Consider the following 18,599-nt stretch of genomic DNA (forward strand, 5'->3'; position numbering starts at 1 on the left):
TACACGGGCTTGGAAACACTTTAGAAAAACCAAGACAGTTCGTAAGAAGCACAGTCTTTTTCAGAGACGTCCCTGCTTATTTCAGCAAGACAATGCCAAGACACATTCTGTGCATCTTACAACAGTGTGGCTTTGTAGTAAAAGAGTTCAGGCACCAGACTGACCTGCCTGCAGTCCAGATCTGTCTCACATTGAAAATGTGTGGTGCATTATGAAGCAAAAAAATACAACAGAGACCCTGGACTGTTGAGCACCTGAAGTCGTATATAAAGCAAGAATAAGAAAGACTTTCACTTTCACAAACATGCTGCTGTCCCAACTTTTTTGAACATATGGTGGAAAAGTTTTTACAAATCACTGCATTCTGTTTTTAGTTGTGTTTTACTCAACTTTTTTGGAATTGGGGTTGTGTTATGTCTTCACAAACTTTTATAGACTGTACGGAGAAGATAATATTCAATGATTAGGAGCATCATTCTAAAAACACGGCTGCACAAGTTAACAAATCATCACGTTGCAAACTTTAGAGATTATGTTATCCACATAAATCAATTCTGTTTTCCCCCAAAATAAAAACACGTGCCAGGAGCAGTTGCACCAGAGATCTCTGAGCTGAGACTGGTTTGTGCTGAATCTCTTCCCCATCAGCGGGATATCACTGTAAATTCAATATGACTCTGAGTCAAATCAGATGTCTCACTGGGTTTAGACGTGTGAGTAATGGGGGGGAGAGATAAGGCGTGGTCTGCTCGACATGTGGTAACAAACATCTGGAGACAACATGCGTCACAATTTATAACAGATCATTTCACAGAGGCACACAGAGGGTGCTGCTGGGAAGTGTTGGACTAAATACCAAAGAACTTTCTGAGCATGTCTAAATGCAATTACAGCATCGGGACGCAATTAACGGCAGATTTGTGTTGAAAATTAACTGTTTTCTGTTTCATGTTTTAGTCAATTCCAAAGGCAATTATGTTTAAATGAGATTCATGTGGAATAAGGGGGTGAAAGTCATGAGAAGGATTTTAAGCAGTTAAGTTCCAGGGGGAAATACAGTCAGTAGTCTAAACAGCAGGAGGTTCATTTGTTCTTACTGGCTATTTAAAAAACAACTAGAGAGTTAATGTGGTTTACCCAATGCAGTGATTGCTAAATGTTTTACGGAAACTACTCATCATAGGAATTGTCAGTGCGGATGTTCTTTGCTACAGCCATCAAGTCCCGTGAATCAATATGTACAATGATCAGATGTCCTAAAATGATTGTGTGGACTATTGATTTAGCTTTAGTTAGGGTCCATAATCTTACTAGCAAGAGGGCCATCTGGACTGAGTTACAATGAGTTTTAAAACAATAAATCCACAGTTATTTTTATTGTTATTGGTGTGGACGGCCCCTTAGGCAACCTTATATTTAATTGATTCTTTTGATCATAAAGAGCAGCTACGTGTTACATGCTGCAACAGATTTGTTTTAAAGAGACAATTCACTTTTTTTTTTTGTTGTATGAGGCACTGAGCCAAAATCAGTGTATTAGCCACAGTAGACAGTCAGCACACCTCCAGTTTGAAGAGGCAGCAGGAGTACTGGTGTAGGAAGCTGAGCAATGTGCTGCTGTGGACAAGGTCAGCTGTAAAATGTATTTTAGCCACCTAAAATAACAGACATCTAAAAAATACATCAATAACTGTTTATGAGCACACTATATTTAGAATATTTTCAATTAATATTTTTGAATCAAGTAATCGATTAGAGTAAAACAAAATTCTCTGATTACAGCATCTTAAATGTGAATATTTTTCCTTTTTGTTCCTTTATGACAAAAAAAGACTGATCAACATTTTTCATAATTTTCTGACATTTTAGAGATCAAACAACTAAGCGATTAATCAAGAAACTAATTGTTAGTTGCACCCCTATTCCGAACCATCCCTTTCAAAATGAGACTGGCTCTCTGTCTCTGAATGTACGAAGGGAAAAGAACCTTCACCTCGACTTACAGGAAAACTCTTTAAATTAACCTCAAGTTAAAAGTTGTGTTTAATTGATCGTAACAGAGCAGATGGACCCAACTTAGTCTGTTTTCCAGCAACCCCGTTCTGATTATACACGCACATGGTGGCTCATACTGGGAGAAAAGAAAAGCACGTGGCTGTTTTCTTTTGGTAAACAGAGCAACTGAAAGCCTCCTTGTCGTCACACTCAAGTTACTCAATTATGTCTTCATAAAGGGTGGTAGACAAAAACAAGCAATTAGCAGATGGAGGAGGCCGAGACATTAAGAGTTCCTGAATGAGCTCTATTGATGTGCAAAAATGTCATGCTTAGATTACTGTGGCAACCACGGGAGAGAGGGAAATGGGGCAGGAGAGAGAGGAGAGCACGACAAATTAGAAGTGACAATAAGACAGAGGAAGAATAGCGGCCTGGCCCCGTTACTCACAAGACAGTGTCAAGTGGGAGGAAGTGACAGTTTGTTTGTGAATGTCTTAAAATGTAACAGACCGTGTAAACTATGAGGTAATTACAATATTTTTAAGACATTTTATTTAAAGACATGTCTGTTATGCTAACAGCCACTGAATGAAGACAAATATTTGAATCCTCTTGTAAATTCAGGAAAACATTGACCAGTATTTCAGTGGTAATATTTATCTTCCATTATCCGTCATGATGAGGCAGGATGGTTATTAGATTTCCAAAGGGCTTTACGTTGTTCCTGGATAATTATATTAACTAAAGAAAGAGCTGTCTTTCACACAAAACCATGTTTTACTGTATCTGCTTTGTGAGAAATGGATTAAGACATGATAGTGTGCATGATATGGTCAAAAAATTATATTGCGTTTGTGCAAATTACCACTTTGCATCACAGTGCGACATTTCTTGGGGTCTATACCAGACAAACATGTTTACTTAAATCTGTAGAACAAGATTTGTAGGCCAAGATGTTTCTGCAGCACCCCAGTTCTTCATTATAATGCTGTTTTGTCACACATTTCTCCTTTATTAAAAACTTACAGCTTTTGTTTTTTGGATTTTGCAGCTGGCCATGCTGCTTTTTCAACAATATTCTGATTAATTGTGCAGCCCTTTTTAAGATCAATCCAAAGTATAGTACAAGTATTCTAAATTCATCATACACAACTTAACAAAATTATTGTGATAAGGTGAATAATTTTGCTTTTGAACAATTATTTTTTCCGTCAGATCTGTCTTGCTCATAAATAGGGCTGCAACTTTTTATTTTCATTATCGATTAATCTGACAATACTTTCCACTATTAATAGTTGAGTCTTTAAAATGTCATAATGATGAAATGAAAAAAAATGCTTGATTATCATCGTCTCACTTGCTAAGTTGGATGCCTGATGAATAAGAAAATTATAAAACTGCTTCAATAAGAGTTTCTTAAAGCATAAGGCAGATTATATTCAATACTTTTTTTCCACTGCCATAAAAGGCCATGACCCGTATGTGTTAATGCGTCTCTCGAGACTTTCTGACGTTAATTCCCTGTCTGTGGGGTATAGTTTATAATATAAGGCTAAATAATTTTCTGCAGCAGCTGGGTACTGTAGTTTTTGGCAAATATGGCTAACAACAGGAGTTAACAGTGCATTTGTTGGGGATTATTTTGAGCGGCAGATGAATACACATTTGTTTCTGTGGTGAGTATTTACAGCAGCAGGATGGTGTATGAAGGATTAACTCAAAGTAAACTACAGTGGCCATACTTATGGTAATAAAAAATAAGTCACCCAGTGCAACAGTATGACTCATTTATGTGTTTGCAATAGTTTTTTGGACAGTGCTGGAGGTCCAAGGCACGAAAGAGCGAGCTCCACCAGGCTTCAGCTACAGGCAAAACTTCATTAGGATCAATAATTTATAGTGGATTTGGAGCTTTCCAGGGGATTTCTGAAGATCACCAGACTCAAATTTAAAAGATACTTACTGAAACATTGAATAAATGTTTCTTTTGAAGTCTTATAATCACTCTGGTCTGAATTTCTTCAACAAGATAAAGGATGTCTTACCACCAACTCGGAGAACATGCCGTCCAGCTCATCGTATCCTGGCATCGGCAGTGCCGGCTCCATGGCCTGCAGGGCGAAGTCCTCCCGCAGCCTGTAGGTGATCTCTGGGTGGTCGTTGCTGTTAAAACAGCAGAAGATGAAGGAGAGGCCACCGCGGCCACCGCCGCCGCGCTTCCGAGGAGCCATGGTTGTCCGATGCGTCCGGCTGGTCAGGTAGGGAGGGTGGGAGGCTCCTTTGGGGGCCTCTTTACAGCCTCCTCCACCTCAGGGTTTGGCCTCCGTCAGAGAGTACTGTGGACACGGAGAGGAGACACCATGAGCTTTCACCACAAAACTAAATCCAGTCTCAAAGAGCGGAACGAAGTTTGTGACTTTAAACTGGCATCCACACAAATCAGTAACAGAAGCAGAGTTTCCTCAAAGATAGATGAACAATAGACGATAATTAGGTCCATAAACACCAAGACATGCCCATTTGAATGGTATTAAATACATGTATTAATACTATCTGTTCTCTCAGATGAAATACAAAGCCCCAAAGCAACACAACATACACACAAAAACAACACAGCCAAGTTGTCATGAGCAGAACTGTTACTTATTAGCAACACAAAACCTATCTTTGAGTTTTCCACACTTATAAGCTAACCGTCTCCCTCGGGTGATGGTTAATGAATTAAAGTCTTAAGTTTTGAAGGGAAAGTACACCACCAATTCAAAAAAAAGTCAGGATGTGGTCTAAAACATGAATAAAAAACAGAATGCAATGATTCACAAAAACTTTTTGACCTATTTTCAATTAAATACGATATAAAGACAGGATATTCAACGTTTAAACTGATTAACTTAATTGATTTTTGTAAATATACACACATTCTGAATTTGACGCCTGTAATCATTCACCATCATCATCAATTCATCATCTACAATCCATGTCATTAAATGATTCAGAGAATCCAGAGAAACCTCTGCATGTAAGGGGAAAGGCTATAGACTAACACTGAATGTCTGTGACCTTTGACCCCCTCAGGTGGCAGTGCAATAAAAACTGCATTAAAAACCCACATAATTCTATAAAGCATACTGCATGGCATAGGAAAACCTTTGTGGCCAAACACAAATACAAGTTAAGTCTCTACCATGCAAAGAGGAAACCATATATCAACAACATCCTGACACACTGCTGACCACTTTCTGCCCGAGCTCACCTGAGATGGACAGGTGAGTAAAGTGGAAAAATGTGCTGTTGTCTGACAAGTCCACATTTCAGACTGTTTTCAGAAATTATGGACATTGTGTCCTCCCCATTAATGTTGAAAGGCACATACAGGATTTGGAGCAACATATGCTGCCATCCAGATTATGTCTTTTTCATAGATGTCCCTGCTTATTTCAGCAAGACAACGTCAAGACACATTCTGCTCAGGTATTAGACTGACCTGCCTGCAGTCCAGAAAATGTGTGGCACATTATGAAGCACCAAATACAATAACAGAGACCCTGGACTGCTGAGCACCTGACATCGTATATCAAGCAAGAATGATGAAGAATTTAACTTTCGTAGTTTCCTCAGTTCCCAAATGCTTACTGAATTTTGCTTCAAGAGGTTTTACAATCTGTACGTGTGTAGACCTGCATTTTAGACAATACCATGACTTTTTTGGAATTGAGTTTGTACAAATATCATTACTGTCTCTTCTCTTAGATGAAATCCAGAGCCCCTAGGCAACAACACAACACAGCCATGTTGTCCCGGGTAGAACTGTTACTTATTAGCAAAACAAAACATATCGATGCTATGAGTTTTCCACACGTATAAGCTAACCGTCTGGTCCCGGTGATGGTTATTAAGGTGAGGTCATAAGTTTTGAGGTGAAAATACAATGTCCCATATCAGTGAGGGCAGGCACTGAAAGATTCAATTATATCGTTTACACAATAGGCCCCATGAGAGTGTGATGTTTGAAATAGAGACCATAATTTGCCAGGATTAGTGTATTCAGGCCTTTTCATCTCCCCTTCCTTCCTATTCAGCATCAGCTTTCCTCTACAGAGCTAACGAGCAATGATTAGAGGGGTGTGTTTACAATGACCCCGGTGAGAGGTGTGTGTGTGTGTGTGTGTGTGTGTGTGTGTGTGTGTGTGTGTGTGTGTGTGTGTGTGAGGCTTTTTGTTGTTTTGAAGTCTTGGGTGCATCGCGAGTGAAGAGCAAAAACAGACCCTCTTGTAAACCCCGAGACAGTCCATTATAAGGTGTATAAGTTGTTTAAAAGACAGATGACACGTCAAACTCAAACATACACTGCCTCAATCATCCTGATAATCATCATCAGCAGTTTCCCCTTCCAGGCTCTCTGACTGACCAGATAGGATTAGACACATTTGGTTCGGTCTCTAGCAGCTGCAGTTTTATCAGTAATGTAGGAAATGTGTGCAATCCCGTTGGACTACAGCCCCATCTGCCCTGTCTCTATGTCACAGATAAAAATACATAGAGATCAGCTGTTATACATGAGCAGCATTGACGAGGAGGGTTGAGCACATTACAGAAAGTTTTGATCTGCCAGGTGAAGATTCAGTGTGCATCAACATTTACTGAGTGCCAAATGCTTGAGGGTATGTTTGGGTTGGTTTTCGACATGCCTGCTCATGGTGGGGCTCCCGGGACAGTAATGTCGGGGTGTCGGCCCGTTCCACCGCTGAAATATCTCAGCAACTTGATGACATTCACGGTCCCAGTGGGTCACCAAAATCAGAGGGATGAATCCTACTGAGTTCAGTGACCCTCTGACTTCATCTAGTGTCCCCACAAGTTTCACATTTGTACTTAAGAGTGAAATTTCTCATCAATTATTGGATGGATTGCCATGAAATTTGGTGAACACGTTCATATTTCCCTTAGGATAAATTCAGCGATCGATTAACATGTAATTCAGCACCATTTCAATATGTTCAATACTTCTGTTTATAACCAAAATGACCTGTTTGCTATACCTACTTTGTGTTTAGCACAAATTACCAAATGTTCAGTGATGTTTTTTGGTTACACATCCTGCATCTCTGACACATTAAAAAAAATCTCTATTTCTACTGCTCTCTATTTTTTCCATGACAATGCTTCATTGTTGACCAGAAATCCACATTTTAATCAAAGAGATAAATAATAGTCTTGCTGTCAAAAACAAAATCCAAGATTTTCTATCATCTACAGATGAGCATCCTGTGTTCATTATCTCAATCAGCTCTACTTTTGCAGAGCTGATGGACTAAGCACTTTTATTAATAAAAAAGAATCGATTCAGGAATCATGAAAATAAGAATCATAATACTTCTGAGAATCAAGTTTTTTCTCCCATTCCTAAGAAAAACACTCACTTGGCCACTGTCACTGTTATCATCGGTATCTCATGCCAGATGAGATCCCATTTTATCAAAATAATCAGTGAGAGGATGCACCTCAGCATGCTGCCACAATAGTTGAGAATTTAGCTCAAACCACTGCAGCCTCAGAGAGCTGTTAGCATGGCTGTGGACTCTTAGTCTTGTTTAATGTTACAGCCCTTATTGTCGTCTTTTCACTGAACTGTGCGTGGAGCTTTTGGTTCTCTGGTTACAGCTATTCAGACATCAAGAGTGACAGTTTACTGTTGCTAAAGCTAAAAACTGAGCTGTTTTTGAGACGACGCAGACCTCTACACCGCAACAAAACACACAAACAGGTTTGATTTGTAACAAACTGCTAATTCGTACAAACATGCAGAGCAAAAGAGGAGACTCTCTCTGAGCTGCTGGCTCGACTCCAAGCAGTAACACTGGAATAAAGTGCACAAGACCTCTCTGCTGTCTGGCAAAATAAAGACATGGTGTCCAGACAGATATCCACGAGGACACTGTCGTCAGCATGTCACAAAAACAGCTCTACAGTCTCCCTCCCCGCTGTGCGTGAGGCCAAGACATCATAACCACAGAGGCTGCTGCGCTGACCTGCAGGAATTTGTGGACGTTCTTCCTCAGTGACCGTCAGCTCGCTGAACATAACCACGTCCACTTGACCTTCTTCCTGAAGTGTTTTCCTATAAGTCAGAGGCTTCGCCCAGACAGAACGCATCATAAGCAGTGTGATGCAGTCTAAATTTAACATGGTCAGGTCACGTACTTCACTGTAATCGAAGATTGCGGTTTACTCGGCTCAGTGGGCTGAGGCAACGGACGACAGCTAAAGTTGTCTCTTCCAAAAGGGAAAGTGAGGACATTTCCTATGGCAACTTTGTGTAAATAGAGTCAATAAAAAGTCAGTTTTGTGGTCTACCTAAATAAAGTCTGATGGCATCACTGTCCCAGTTTAGTCTTTTTTTTTGGTTCATCTGTGTTTCCTCTATCCAAAAGCTGTACTTTTCTAATTTGGGACAGGCACTACAGCTGTCAGCGACTTTTTCCAACCACCAGGAAATCTCAAAATCTGTCATATTATTTTTAAATTAGGGCTGCATGGTGTGGTAAAAAGGAAAATCATGCTGGAATTATTTTGACAGATATTCTGAATTTAAAATGGTTCACACATGGTGGGGATTTTTGCACCACAATTTTCATTTTCACGGAAAAAACTAATAAAATCATGATGAAGTGACATTTGTCGGGATCTGTACCAAACAAACATCTTTTCTCAATAGAATCTGAATCTGTTTTACTGCCAAGTAGGTTTTCACATTTAAGGAATTTGCTGAAAAAAAGTTTTAAAAAATAATAAAGATTAAGGCAAGTTCTGCAAGTCAAAAACAGCTGCATAAATATAACATATGAAAAAAGAAAGTGGTGACATGTAAAAAAACAAATCTAGAGATATATCAATAGTAAAAATGTAAAAAATATGAAATTAATTAAATTAGTGAAGGAGCTATACAAGCTCATGCAGGAATGTGCAAAATGTCAGATAAGGATTTCCATAAAGTAAGTTTCAAATATTGTATACCTCTTCCATTTATGCTTGTCTGAGATTCTGTATTTTGAGATTTGTAACAATACAAAAAGACATAAACAGTGAAGACTATGTACAGTTAGGGAGTGATAAGAAATATGTTTTCTTACAAACAAGATATGTAGGCCAGGGCATCTCTGCAGCACTACACTACTTCATTATAATCTTGTTTTGTCACACATTTGTCCTTTATCAAAACACTGCAGCTTCTGCAAATTGGATATCGTGTATAATACTATTATATTTTGACAGTATTTTGTAATATATTTACTGTAATAAATCATAAAAATACTACTTCAAAATTTCCATTCTGGTCCGTAACTTGTTTTTGCCAATTTCACATTAATCAAGAGTTCAAATGAATGTCGAATGTTCACCAAATGAGTATTTGTGAGGCTTAAGAAATCATTAGTCATCTTTTATGAAGGAGTAGATGACTGTAACAGTTTCATTGAGCAAAATGTTAATTGAGTTTTGCAGACAGTGAGACAAGCAGTCACTTCAATCCAGACTGTGTACTTCTGCAGCAGTAGGCTTTTGTTTTTAGAATAACAGGCTTAACTTTACATTGACAACTTGCTTCAACCATAGACTGTATATTTAATAGGTTTACATCCTACTCAATATACAGTCTACGGCTCCAACTCGCTATTTGGTCTGCAGTATTGATTTCTGGACATGCAGTTGTTACATACTGCTCCTCTAATTTTGCAGCCCTATATCATATTGCACCCATAAATGCTTTTTAAATCCTTTCTTTAAACATGTCTCTTTTAATATGCTGATGCTAATAAAAACAAAAGAAACAAACCACAAAGTAATATAATCTTACACTTCAAAGCACAAAGATAAAATACAATTTAACAATTTAATATTTTGCTCCAAAATAAACTGTGTTGATGATGATTTGTTGCAATGACCACTTAATCAAAGACACTAGACATTAGTCCAAATCAGCTTGTGTCTCTTAGTGGCCAACAAACTTGTAACAACTGGGCAAACTGTCAAATAAAACTAACAATGGCCAAATTTATACTGTTACTAGAACAATCACCGGTCTCTCAGTAAATGGACCAATGTATACAAAGTGCAGGGAATGAAAGAGCTTAAAGTGTATTACATAGAAAAGGTACCCAAGACCAAATGGCCACACGTGGGATAAAGTACACAGCTGCTCACTCTTACTAACACACTGAATACTGTATTTATTTTGACACATCCTTGACTTTTCCAAACAGACTACCAGCAGCCTCAGCAGCAGCTGCTCAGCTTCACGCTCACCATCTATTCTCGCATGAAGAGATTCAAAGCCCTCTCTGACCATATTAGTCCACAAAACTGCCCATCTTTTTCCATTAGCTAAAGCGAGCTGTAAAGTTTGTATAAACTCATGAGTGAGCGTGGGACAGCGCTGGTCCCCGTCCAGCTGCAGGAACCTGTGGATGTGCCACAGCTCGGCCGTGCGGGGAAGGCACAAAGAGTCGGACCGCGAGGGAAAAGAGTGGGAGTGTTTAAGGTCTGAACACGCAGACACCGTGTGTCACTATAAAGACTTTGTGCTTGTGGTGTAATTGTTAACCTGCCAGACCCGAGTGCTCCCACATTAGCCTCCGGAGGTTGTCTGTCAGACGGTCAAGGTTCCCAACATAACAGAGGCCTGTTAGAACAAGAGGACATTCCTCTCATAGCCAGGTGAGCCTTGTGACCCTGAACAACACACATACAACAACACCTTCCACTGTCACCTGCTCTAACTGAACACAAATTATCAATAAGAGGAGGCAACTAAGTACAAATACTTAATTACTGTACTTAAGAAGGTATCCATACTTCACTTACATGAGTATTTATTTTTCAGACAACTTTTTATTTGCTCCCTACTGTTTTCAAAACAGGCTTGTTACTTCAGTTTTAATGCATTTGAGGGGAATTACTGATTATTTCTATTTTGCATCATTGCACGCTGCCTCCCAACCTCGAGACTGATTTCAATGGATGGAACAATAATACACGGGAAAGACGATTCCTTGGCGTATCCATCAATGGATGTCACACACAACAGACACAACAACAAAAAATGATGTGAAAGTTGTAACAAGGTGTAAAACAATGTAAAAGTTGTAATGAGACAAAAAATGTATATAATAAGACAAAAAAGGATGTAACAGGACAAATATGACATGAAATGATGCAAAAGACGAAAAAACGTGAGAGAACTTCAAGGGAAATCAGGGGACATCTTATGTCAAAAGACATAAGATGAAAAAGCTATAGCGAGACAAAAAAAAGACGGAACAAAACAAACAACACAAAATTATAAAAGACAAAAACAACATAAAAGAAAAGTTGAGCTTCAGTTAGCTTTGCGCAGAGACAGCTGGTAGAAATGTCCTTCAGAGGGCGACTTCTTACTTTTATATTGCTGAATACATTTCAGAGCCTGTGCTTTTACACTTCTACTTGAGTAAAGAAGTTGAATCGGTACTTTTATTTTATCATAGTCTTTTTTTTTTTTTTTTTTTTTTTACACAAGTATCTGTACTTCTACTTCAGTAAAGAATGTGTGTACTTCTGCCACTTCTGCAAATTACTTCAAATCTCAAATCAAGCAGGTACAAGTCCACCAGTCAAACTGACCCTTAGCTGTCAAAGCAGTAAAAGGGAGCAGAATTAATAGTCTTTCCAGGAATTATCCCTGCAGTAAGTAGGCATGTTTGACAAGTTAACAGTCTGCTAGTTGATGATAATGCCATATAACCGCTGCACTTTCCGCATAATCAAGAAAAATGCTGTTTATACAGACATAAATTGACTCAGTTCTAGAGAAACATCATGACTTATGTAGGCTTACAGTACGAGACAGATTCTTTTGTACTCCTTCATTCATACACATCTAATAATTAAACCCGCCCACCCATATTCACACAAACACTTCTGTCTTTGTCTGTAGCAGATTTCTATCCTTGGGTAGCCTTGTTGTTTTCGCGACCATGTGGTCTGGCGGGTGACCTGGCGTGAGTCCAGACTGTAAAAAGAATCCCAGTGTTTGTAAAGTTGAGCGTGAGGCCGTGCATGGTGCCTCCCCAAGACCTCCCCGTTAAACCTGCACAAGTGTCAGGTCGGCTGGAGAAAAGGCAGAAGCCGAGAGGAGCATCTTTGTTAAGCTAAACACAGAGACGCTCACGTTTCCTAACATGTGCGGAGAGGAATGAAGAACAGAGAGCAAGAATTCGAAGATGAGCGGACACTTTTCACCCAGCTGTCATCCTCCAGCTCTGCCAAGGCATCTTTTCCTATTCTTTGATTTAGTTCTGTCTATTTTACTTATCTCTTCAGACTCCCCCGCTGTTTGAGGTTACTTCAAGATTTATATTATTTACTGAATGGCATCAGGACTGATGATACACGGCGTGTAATGGAAATAAAGTGGGTAGGATTTTTGCTGCTGGTGCCTGTACAAATGCCAGTCTAGCAGTTGTTTCCCTTGCCACAGTATTCAAAACCCCTTTTACACTGGACAAAAAAAAACCAACAACACCCACTAACATCTGGCTTTTTTCAGTGGAAAAGGGTAGAATCTGCATTCACTCTCAGGTCAAATGTCTCTGTAGTAGTAATGAGTATTTAACTGCTTCAGCTCAATCAGTGATGGAAACATGACACCTGAGTGGACAAACTAATTTTTGCCCCCTTTTCCAATTATTTTCTCCACTAAAAGATTTAATTGTGAAGCAGCATTATTAGAAAATGTTTCGTATTCAGAAGTAACTTACCGAGACTCCTGTCCAGCTGAAAGTAAACATGAAACAGTAAAATAAAGCCTGATGGTACAAAACTTCCAACCACAAACATTCAGTTAGAAGCTACAAACGTACTGAGAACTGAACACAGAAGACTTTTAAAAACGTTTCTCTCTAAGCTCTCCTGCACACACATGGGTTGGGTCTAAGCTTGGCTGACAATGGGGGAAAAAAACAGTATAAAGGTGCATAATCTTATGACGTGTTAACGCTGCATGGTACGTCTCAGCTCAGCTTGAGTTTACTCTCTCATTTGGGGTTTTCCATTGCCAAAATTATGGAAGATGGCCGCACAGCATTAAAAGGTTTTGCTAGAGATTTCTGCCCGTTTCTCCTCACCACAGTGCTTGTTCTTGTTGGGAAGAACTGGGTTTATAATGAGTACAGTCTACACTTGTTCTATCTGAAAAACAGCCCCACGATAACGATAGCGAGTGAAAACACTGCAGACTGCTGACTGGTCGGAGAGAATCGTCACTTGTGCAACATGGAAATCCTGCACACTGACAGAATGCAACTGCAATTTTTGTCTGCACTGGTGCAGATTTTTAAAAACGGACACCAAAAAATAAAAAATAAAAAAAGCCAGCAAACCCACACCATGGATGAACAGATGAAGTGCAGGCGTTCCTCTGTTTGATTGTCAATGAAAAGATCTTAAGATGAAATTATCCATTGTTCCAACGTTGTTATGACGCTCAGCTAAAGAATCATACCTATATTTGGGGGCTACCAGCTGCAGTGGAAAACGAAATCAAGTACCTCGCAGCAAAAGCATGTTGAGTCGAGTTTAGGTGAGCCATACCATGCAGTGAAAACACAGCATTAATTACCCAAAAATTGACTGTAACAGTGGCCCTACTGAGTGAAATTTGTGGTGTTGGTATCCAAGTGCAAGTACTGAATACTGGCAAACATGAAGGAAAAAGTGCAAAAGAATGCAATCAAACTATTCATTAAAACAAAAAAATCTGTTTCTAAACCAAATACAATCTAAGTGAAAGTATGTAGTCTGTTTTAGAATAATCGCATAAATAGGTGGCTTTGTATATAATTTATCAACAAAAAGGTCAACTTAAATCTGATGCTAATAAGTCAAAATGTGCCTGACTTGGAGCAGGAATTCAACCTTGGAGAGAGAACACAGTGGACAGTAGTGTATTGAAAACAGATGTGTGAAATACCTTCTTCTGCACCAGCTGCCATCTCTCAGCAGTTTCTGGCACTGAGAAGCGCTTTTAATTTTTGATATCTACAGCTGCTACGGCTGCCTAAATGATCAGCCGCACTAATGACAGTTGGGACGAGACGCAGCAGAGCGGTTTTCTTACGTTTCTAATTGAACAAAGTAGCTCGACAGCCAAAGGCAACGAGTGAGAATGTGAGCATTAAAGCAGTAGAGACGATCAATACAACAACACCGTATTAGACAGCAAGGTTGCTTCACCTTAAATTGTTTTGAAAAGAGTTACAGTACGACTCTCATGGGCTTAAGAGCTATAATTAGCAATAATCTACCTTTATGAAATGTCCTTGAGCGAGACGCAGACTCCCTCCCTGCTCCAGGAACATTGTTCTGTCTGACCATGACCTCTGAGCTTTCTGCGGAGTGAGCCAATGAAAATGAAATCTGTCATGACAAAAGGAATTAATAAACTGTCATGATGCTATTGTTATCATCCTTAGATTATGCCACTGCTCTAACCTGAAACAGCACAAATGTGTTCATGCTTTTAATCATCCTGTCACATTAACAGCCACAGAAAACCCAAATCATGCCATGGGCTGTTTGGGTTTAGCTGTGATGATGAAAAAAATATGTAAAGGTTATGACTGGGGCTGTGCAATTTGTATGACTCCTCTAACGTTTTATGATCCTTTCCTCTTCCTGGTGAGCATAGAAGATAATTAAAATAATCTAATCCTAATCCTTGGTTCCGTTGTATGTATTTTTATTTCTAATAGAATATGAGAAGGGCATGTGTAAGAAAATTGAACACGAAACTGCTGACAGAATGGAGTAGACGTAGATTTGTAGGATGTTAGAAGTGCAACGGATCAAAAGGGTTCAGACGGTACCACGGTTTTCAGCCACAGATCGGATCACTTTTCAGATAAGTTTTAAAAAAGTTAAAAATGCTCTGATGTATCCAGCTCTCTCTGTCTGTAATCACCACCATCGTCACAGTAAATATCTGTTAAACCTGAATACTTCTGGAAGTGATGAAGGAGGACTGAAAGTTTTTCTAAGGACTGAGATACAGCTCACACGGACTGCATCTTTTAAATATATCTTTCTGTCCGTATGTATATTTGCATAAAACTTGAAAAGGGCTTTATTTGAAAATACCAAAGACTGCAACACGACTGTCTTGAGTAGTGAAAACTGTGAAACCAGGAGGAAAACAATCAATTATCTATGTAAATTAAAGGCAGTGTGACTCAATAGAGATCATTACAACAAACAGTAGTTCATGGACATTGACATTTGGCGAGGAAATTGGTTTTCTGTTCCAGTCGTTTCGCAGGTTGTAAAAAGATAGCACAGATTTCTTGCTGAATCGATTTGTGCAGTCAGTTGCACAACAGCTCTTTCCCATTTCAGACATGTTTTTTATGTTTTTGTGGCATTCAAGCTGAATGCTAATGCTGCCACTCAGTCATCTTTTTGCCACTCGCTGGGTGTCCCACCATGAAGCTGCCATGTGCAATTCACTATAATCTGGGATATTACCTTTTCCACATAAAAATAAATTATTTCATATTATACTCTAGCGTTTATTTCCTTGTGTCGCAACTCTCACTCTTTACAATATTTTTCATCATTTGGACAGCATGTATGCAGGCATACAATGCGCATGAAGGCAACACGAACAAATATGGAGAAAAGTAAACGTGACACAGGATATAGTTATCCTGAACAGAACGCCCAGGACAAAACGATGAGCTTGTGCCTAAAAGAGGAGCTACCTTCTACGTCATGAAAGCGGTCTGAGAATGAAAAGTCTGACACGGACCAGAAAACTGTGCTTTGCAAATTTCCATGGTCGAGGGCTGTGTCATATTGTATTTATTATTATTTATTCAATGAATTTTTAGAACATATGCTATACTGTGATGTGTATCCTTGTATTGTGGATGAAATGACCTACATTGGGCGGAGATTTTGGTAATATCACGCAGCCCCAGTAACTGCTGTTAACTGACTGCTGTGGTTGAACAGAGTATAGCTCCAGCTGTGTTACAGGCGGACCAGAAAGGCTTTTGGTGCACAGAAGTTTAATCTTCTTTTCTGATTTAGGATTTGGGATGGATCAGACTTGCAATTTCATGATCATCTCACCACAGCATGTTCAATGCAAAGCATCTCTGCAGTGAAGGTAGTGCTATCACATACAACTGCACTATATTGTGTTGTGCAGTATTTCTTACACTGACAAAACAATTGAGCACAAAAGCGTACTTGTATTAAAAAGAAAAAAAGGCCACTGAGACACAGTATGGTTTGGGGATTGCAGTGCGCTTTTGGAAACGCCCACGACTGTTGTGCGCTACACTTGGTAATTTATTTTGGATCAATTTGGACAGCTGCAAACAAAAGGCTCAGGAGTCACACAGTGAGGGCTAGTGGTAGTCCTTTCATCAAAACACACAGCCTGAGCTGGGAGCGGCCCAGCTGAAAATCAATGAGCAGCCCAGTACTTGGACACGGAGAGTTGCTTAATCTGTGAAACTCAAAACTGTTTTGACTCGACCACAAAATTTTCAATAACAACAATCATAAGTAATAAAACAACCTCCATTTCTCAACACAACCACAGAACATGTACTGCTAAGCTTTTTCACAATACAGAAAAACTCAAATCTCCCAAATGTTTTTGCTCAAAGACAACAGTAGTAGCTTCTAACTTTAAGCAAACTGATCTATTGATCAACCAATGTTATTTTGGAAACTGGCCATTATTTTCATGTTAAACACTGTATTTCACACTATCTGATTTTCTTTGGTTTAGTTATGGAACAAAGAAACAATGGTACCTAATTGACCCTTCTTAAGCCCCACCCCTTTCTGCTCTGTGCTCCAAAAACAGTTGAGCAAGCTTGGTGCCCAGTGGAACCTCGGTTAGCTTTCTCCTTTCCAGTTTCCTGTGCTTAGATATGCTGTGTGCGAGGGCTAATTTATGTCAAAGAGAAAATCTAATTTTGAAGATGGCTACAAGGCATTGCTGGGAGACTTGTACAAGTCAAGTATATATCTTATAGTCACATCTCAACTTAGCCAATGTTACACAAAAGGCTAGTTAACTAGCTAGCATGATTTAATGTAGATTAGTTACCTAGCGTTTTGTTAACGTTAGCTGTCAGATGTAACTAGCTAGCTAACGACTTATGAAGATTAGATAACTAATTACGAACAACATTTAACAATTGATGTACATTAGCTAGCTAGTTACCTTGTGTTTTGCTAGCATTTGCTAACTTAAGATGTGACTATACACATATACTATATGTTACTTTTACAGGTCCCACAGCAACATCTTTTAACCATCTTCAAGATTTTCTTTTCAACATAGATGAGCCTAGCACACGGAAAAACACGTTAACTAGCTGTCTGATTTACAACAGTTGTTAACAAGTGCTAGTAAGTGTTTTGCTCTGTAGCAAAAGTCTAACTAGTTTGCTAATCTTCATCACTCATTAGCTAGCTAGTTACATCTAATAGCTGGTGTCAAAAGTCAAAAATACAATTATCTAAAGAAAAATTATCCTCCTGTTTGTTGTTAATGATTTAACAATAGAGTTGTATACCAAAAGCTAATGCTGATATGGCACCGGTTCCTTTACAACCAGTACCTACTGGAAAGAATCACAAAAAGATTTTGGTGCCATTTAAATGCCCAAGTTGTCGCTTTAAATAGTTGCTTTCTGGCTTAGACGTTACAGGCAGCAGAAGTGTCATCACACAACTCATTAATAGTTAACATTACATAACAAACTCTCTACGTGGCTCTGGCAGTAGGTAGCCTACCATTAGCTAGTAGCTGCTTTGAACATGGTTAAAAAGATTCCAATAACAGGCAGGACGCGCAACAAATGTTAAAAAACGATTGCATGTAAACAGGAGAAGCACCTTAGAATGCACAGGATACCATATGACAAAAGCAGGCTAGTCCAGTTAGCAATAAAAAGACATTGTTTAGGCACTGGTATCAGAAAAAACTCAAAGGCTACCCAACCCTCGCCAACATACTACTAATGGTAACTTCGCCTGGGAAAATGTAAACAAAGGCTTGTTTTGTTTTGTTTCAAGAAGACTCCTACCTGGTGGCAGACGTTAAGAACAACTACGCAGAAAATACCCGATCTTCTCACTGATTCACTTACGTAGGTCGTATACAGGCATCAGTAATAAACTGAGACTGTTTCATAGCCAGCTAAAAACTCTGTGCAGTAGCTTTAATGGCGCAGTAAGTACACAATGAATAAACACAGCAGACTTGGACGCACATCAGAAAATAACTGGGCGATGATAGAAATGCTGACTGGCAGGTTAAGAGGAGATTAAAATCAATCACTTCTCAGCGACAGCCAGTCAGACACCAGCGAGCTGTCAAAACTGTCCCCACTGTGAGAGCAGCAGCAGTGTTCCAGTAGCAGAGCTGCCTGTGTGCTCATGTGCATTTACGTTACAGGATTGTGTGTCGAGACATGACAAAGGCATTGCCTCTGGAGCATTAATGTCACATGGCTCAGGGAGTAGTGCTGAAGTGGCTCTCAGAT

The 18,599-nt window shown here is 39.3% G+C and overlaps 1 protein-coding gene across 4 annotated transcripts in view; it reads right to left on the bottom strand.

Moving 5' to 3' along the window:
- The window catches only part of daam1b (dishevelled associated activator of morphogenesis 1b), a 76,596-nt gene that overhangs the window by 29,097 nt on the left and 28,900 nt on the right, over positions 1-18,599 (bottom strand). For 3 of the 4 annotated variants that reach the window (XM_084736849.1, XM_084736851.1, XM_084736848.1), the window contains exon 2: positions 4,044-4,334. In XM_084736849.1, coding sequence (XP_084592975.1) covers positions 4,044-4,229 — 186 coding nt within the window. In that variant the 5' untranslated portion in view covers positions 4,230-4,334. Of the gene's footprint in view, positions 1-4,043; positions 4,335-8,027; positions 8,129-18,599 lie in introns of those variants that run through there. The other variant, XM_084736850.1, reaches the window with a different exon arrangement.

This window comes from Lutjanus erythropterus, chromosome 15 (genome assembly GCF_056507025.1).
Source record: "Lutjanus erythropterus isolate fLutEry1 chromosome 15, fLutEry1.hap2, whole genome shotgun sequence".
In the NCBI taxonomy this organism is placed as follows: domain Eukaryota; kingdom Metazoa; phylum Chordata; class Actinopteri; order Lutjaniformes; family Lutjanidae; genus Lutjanus; species Lutjanus erythropterus.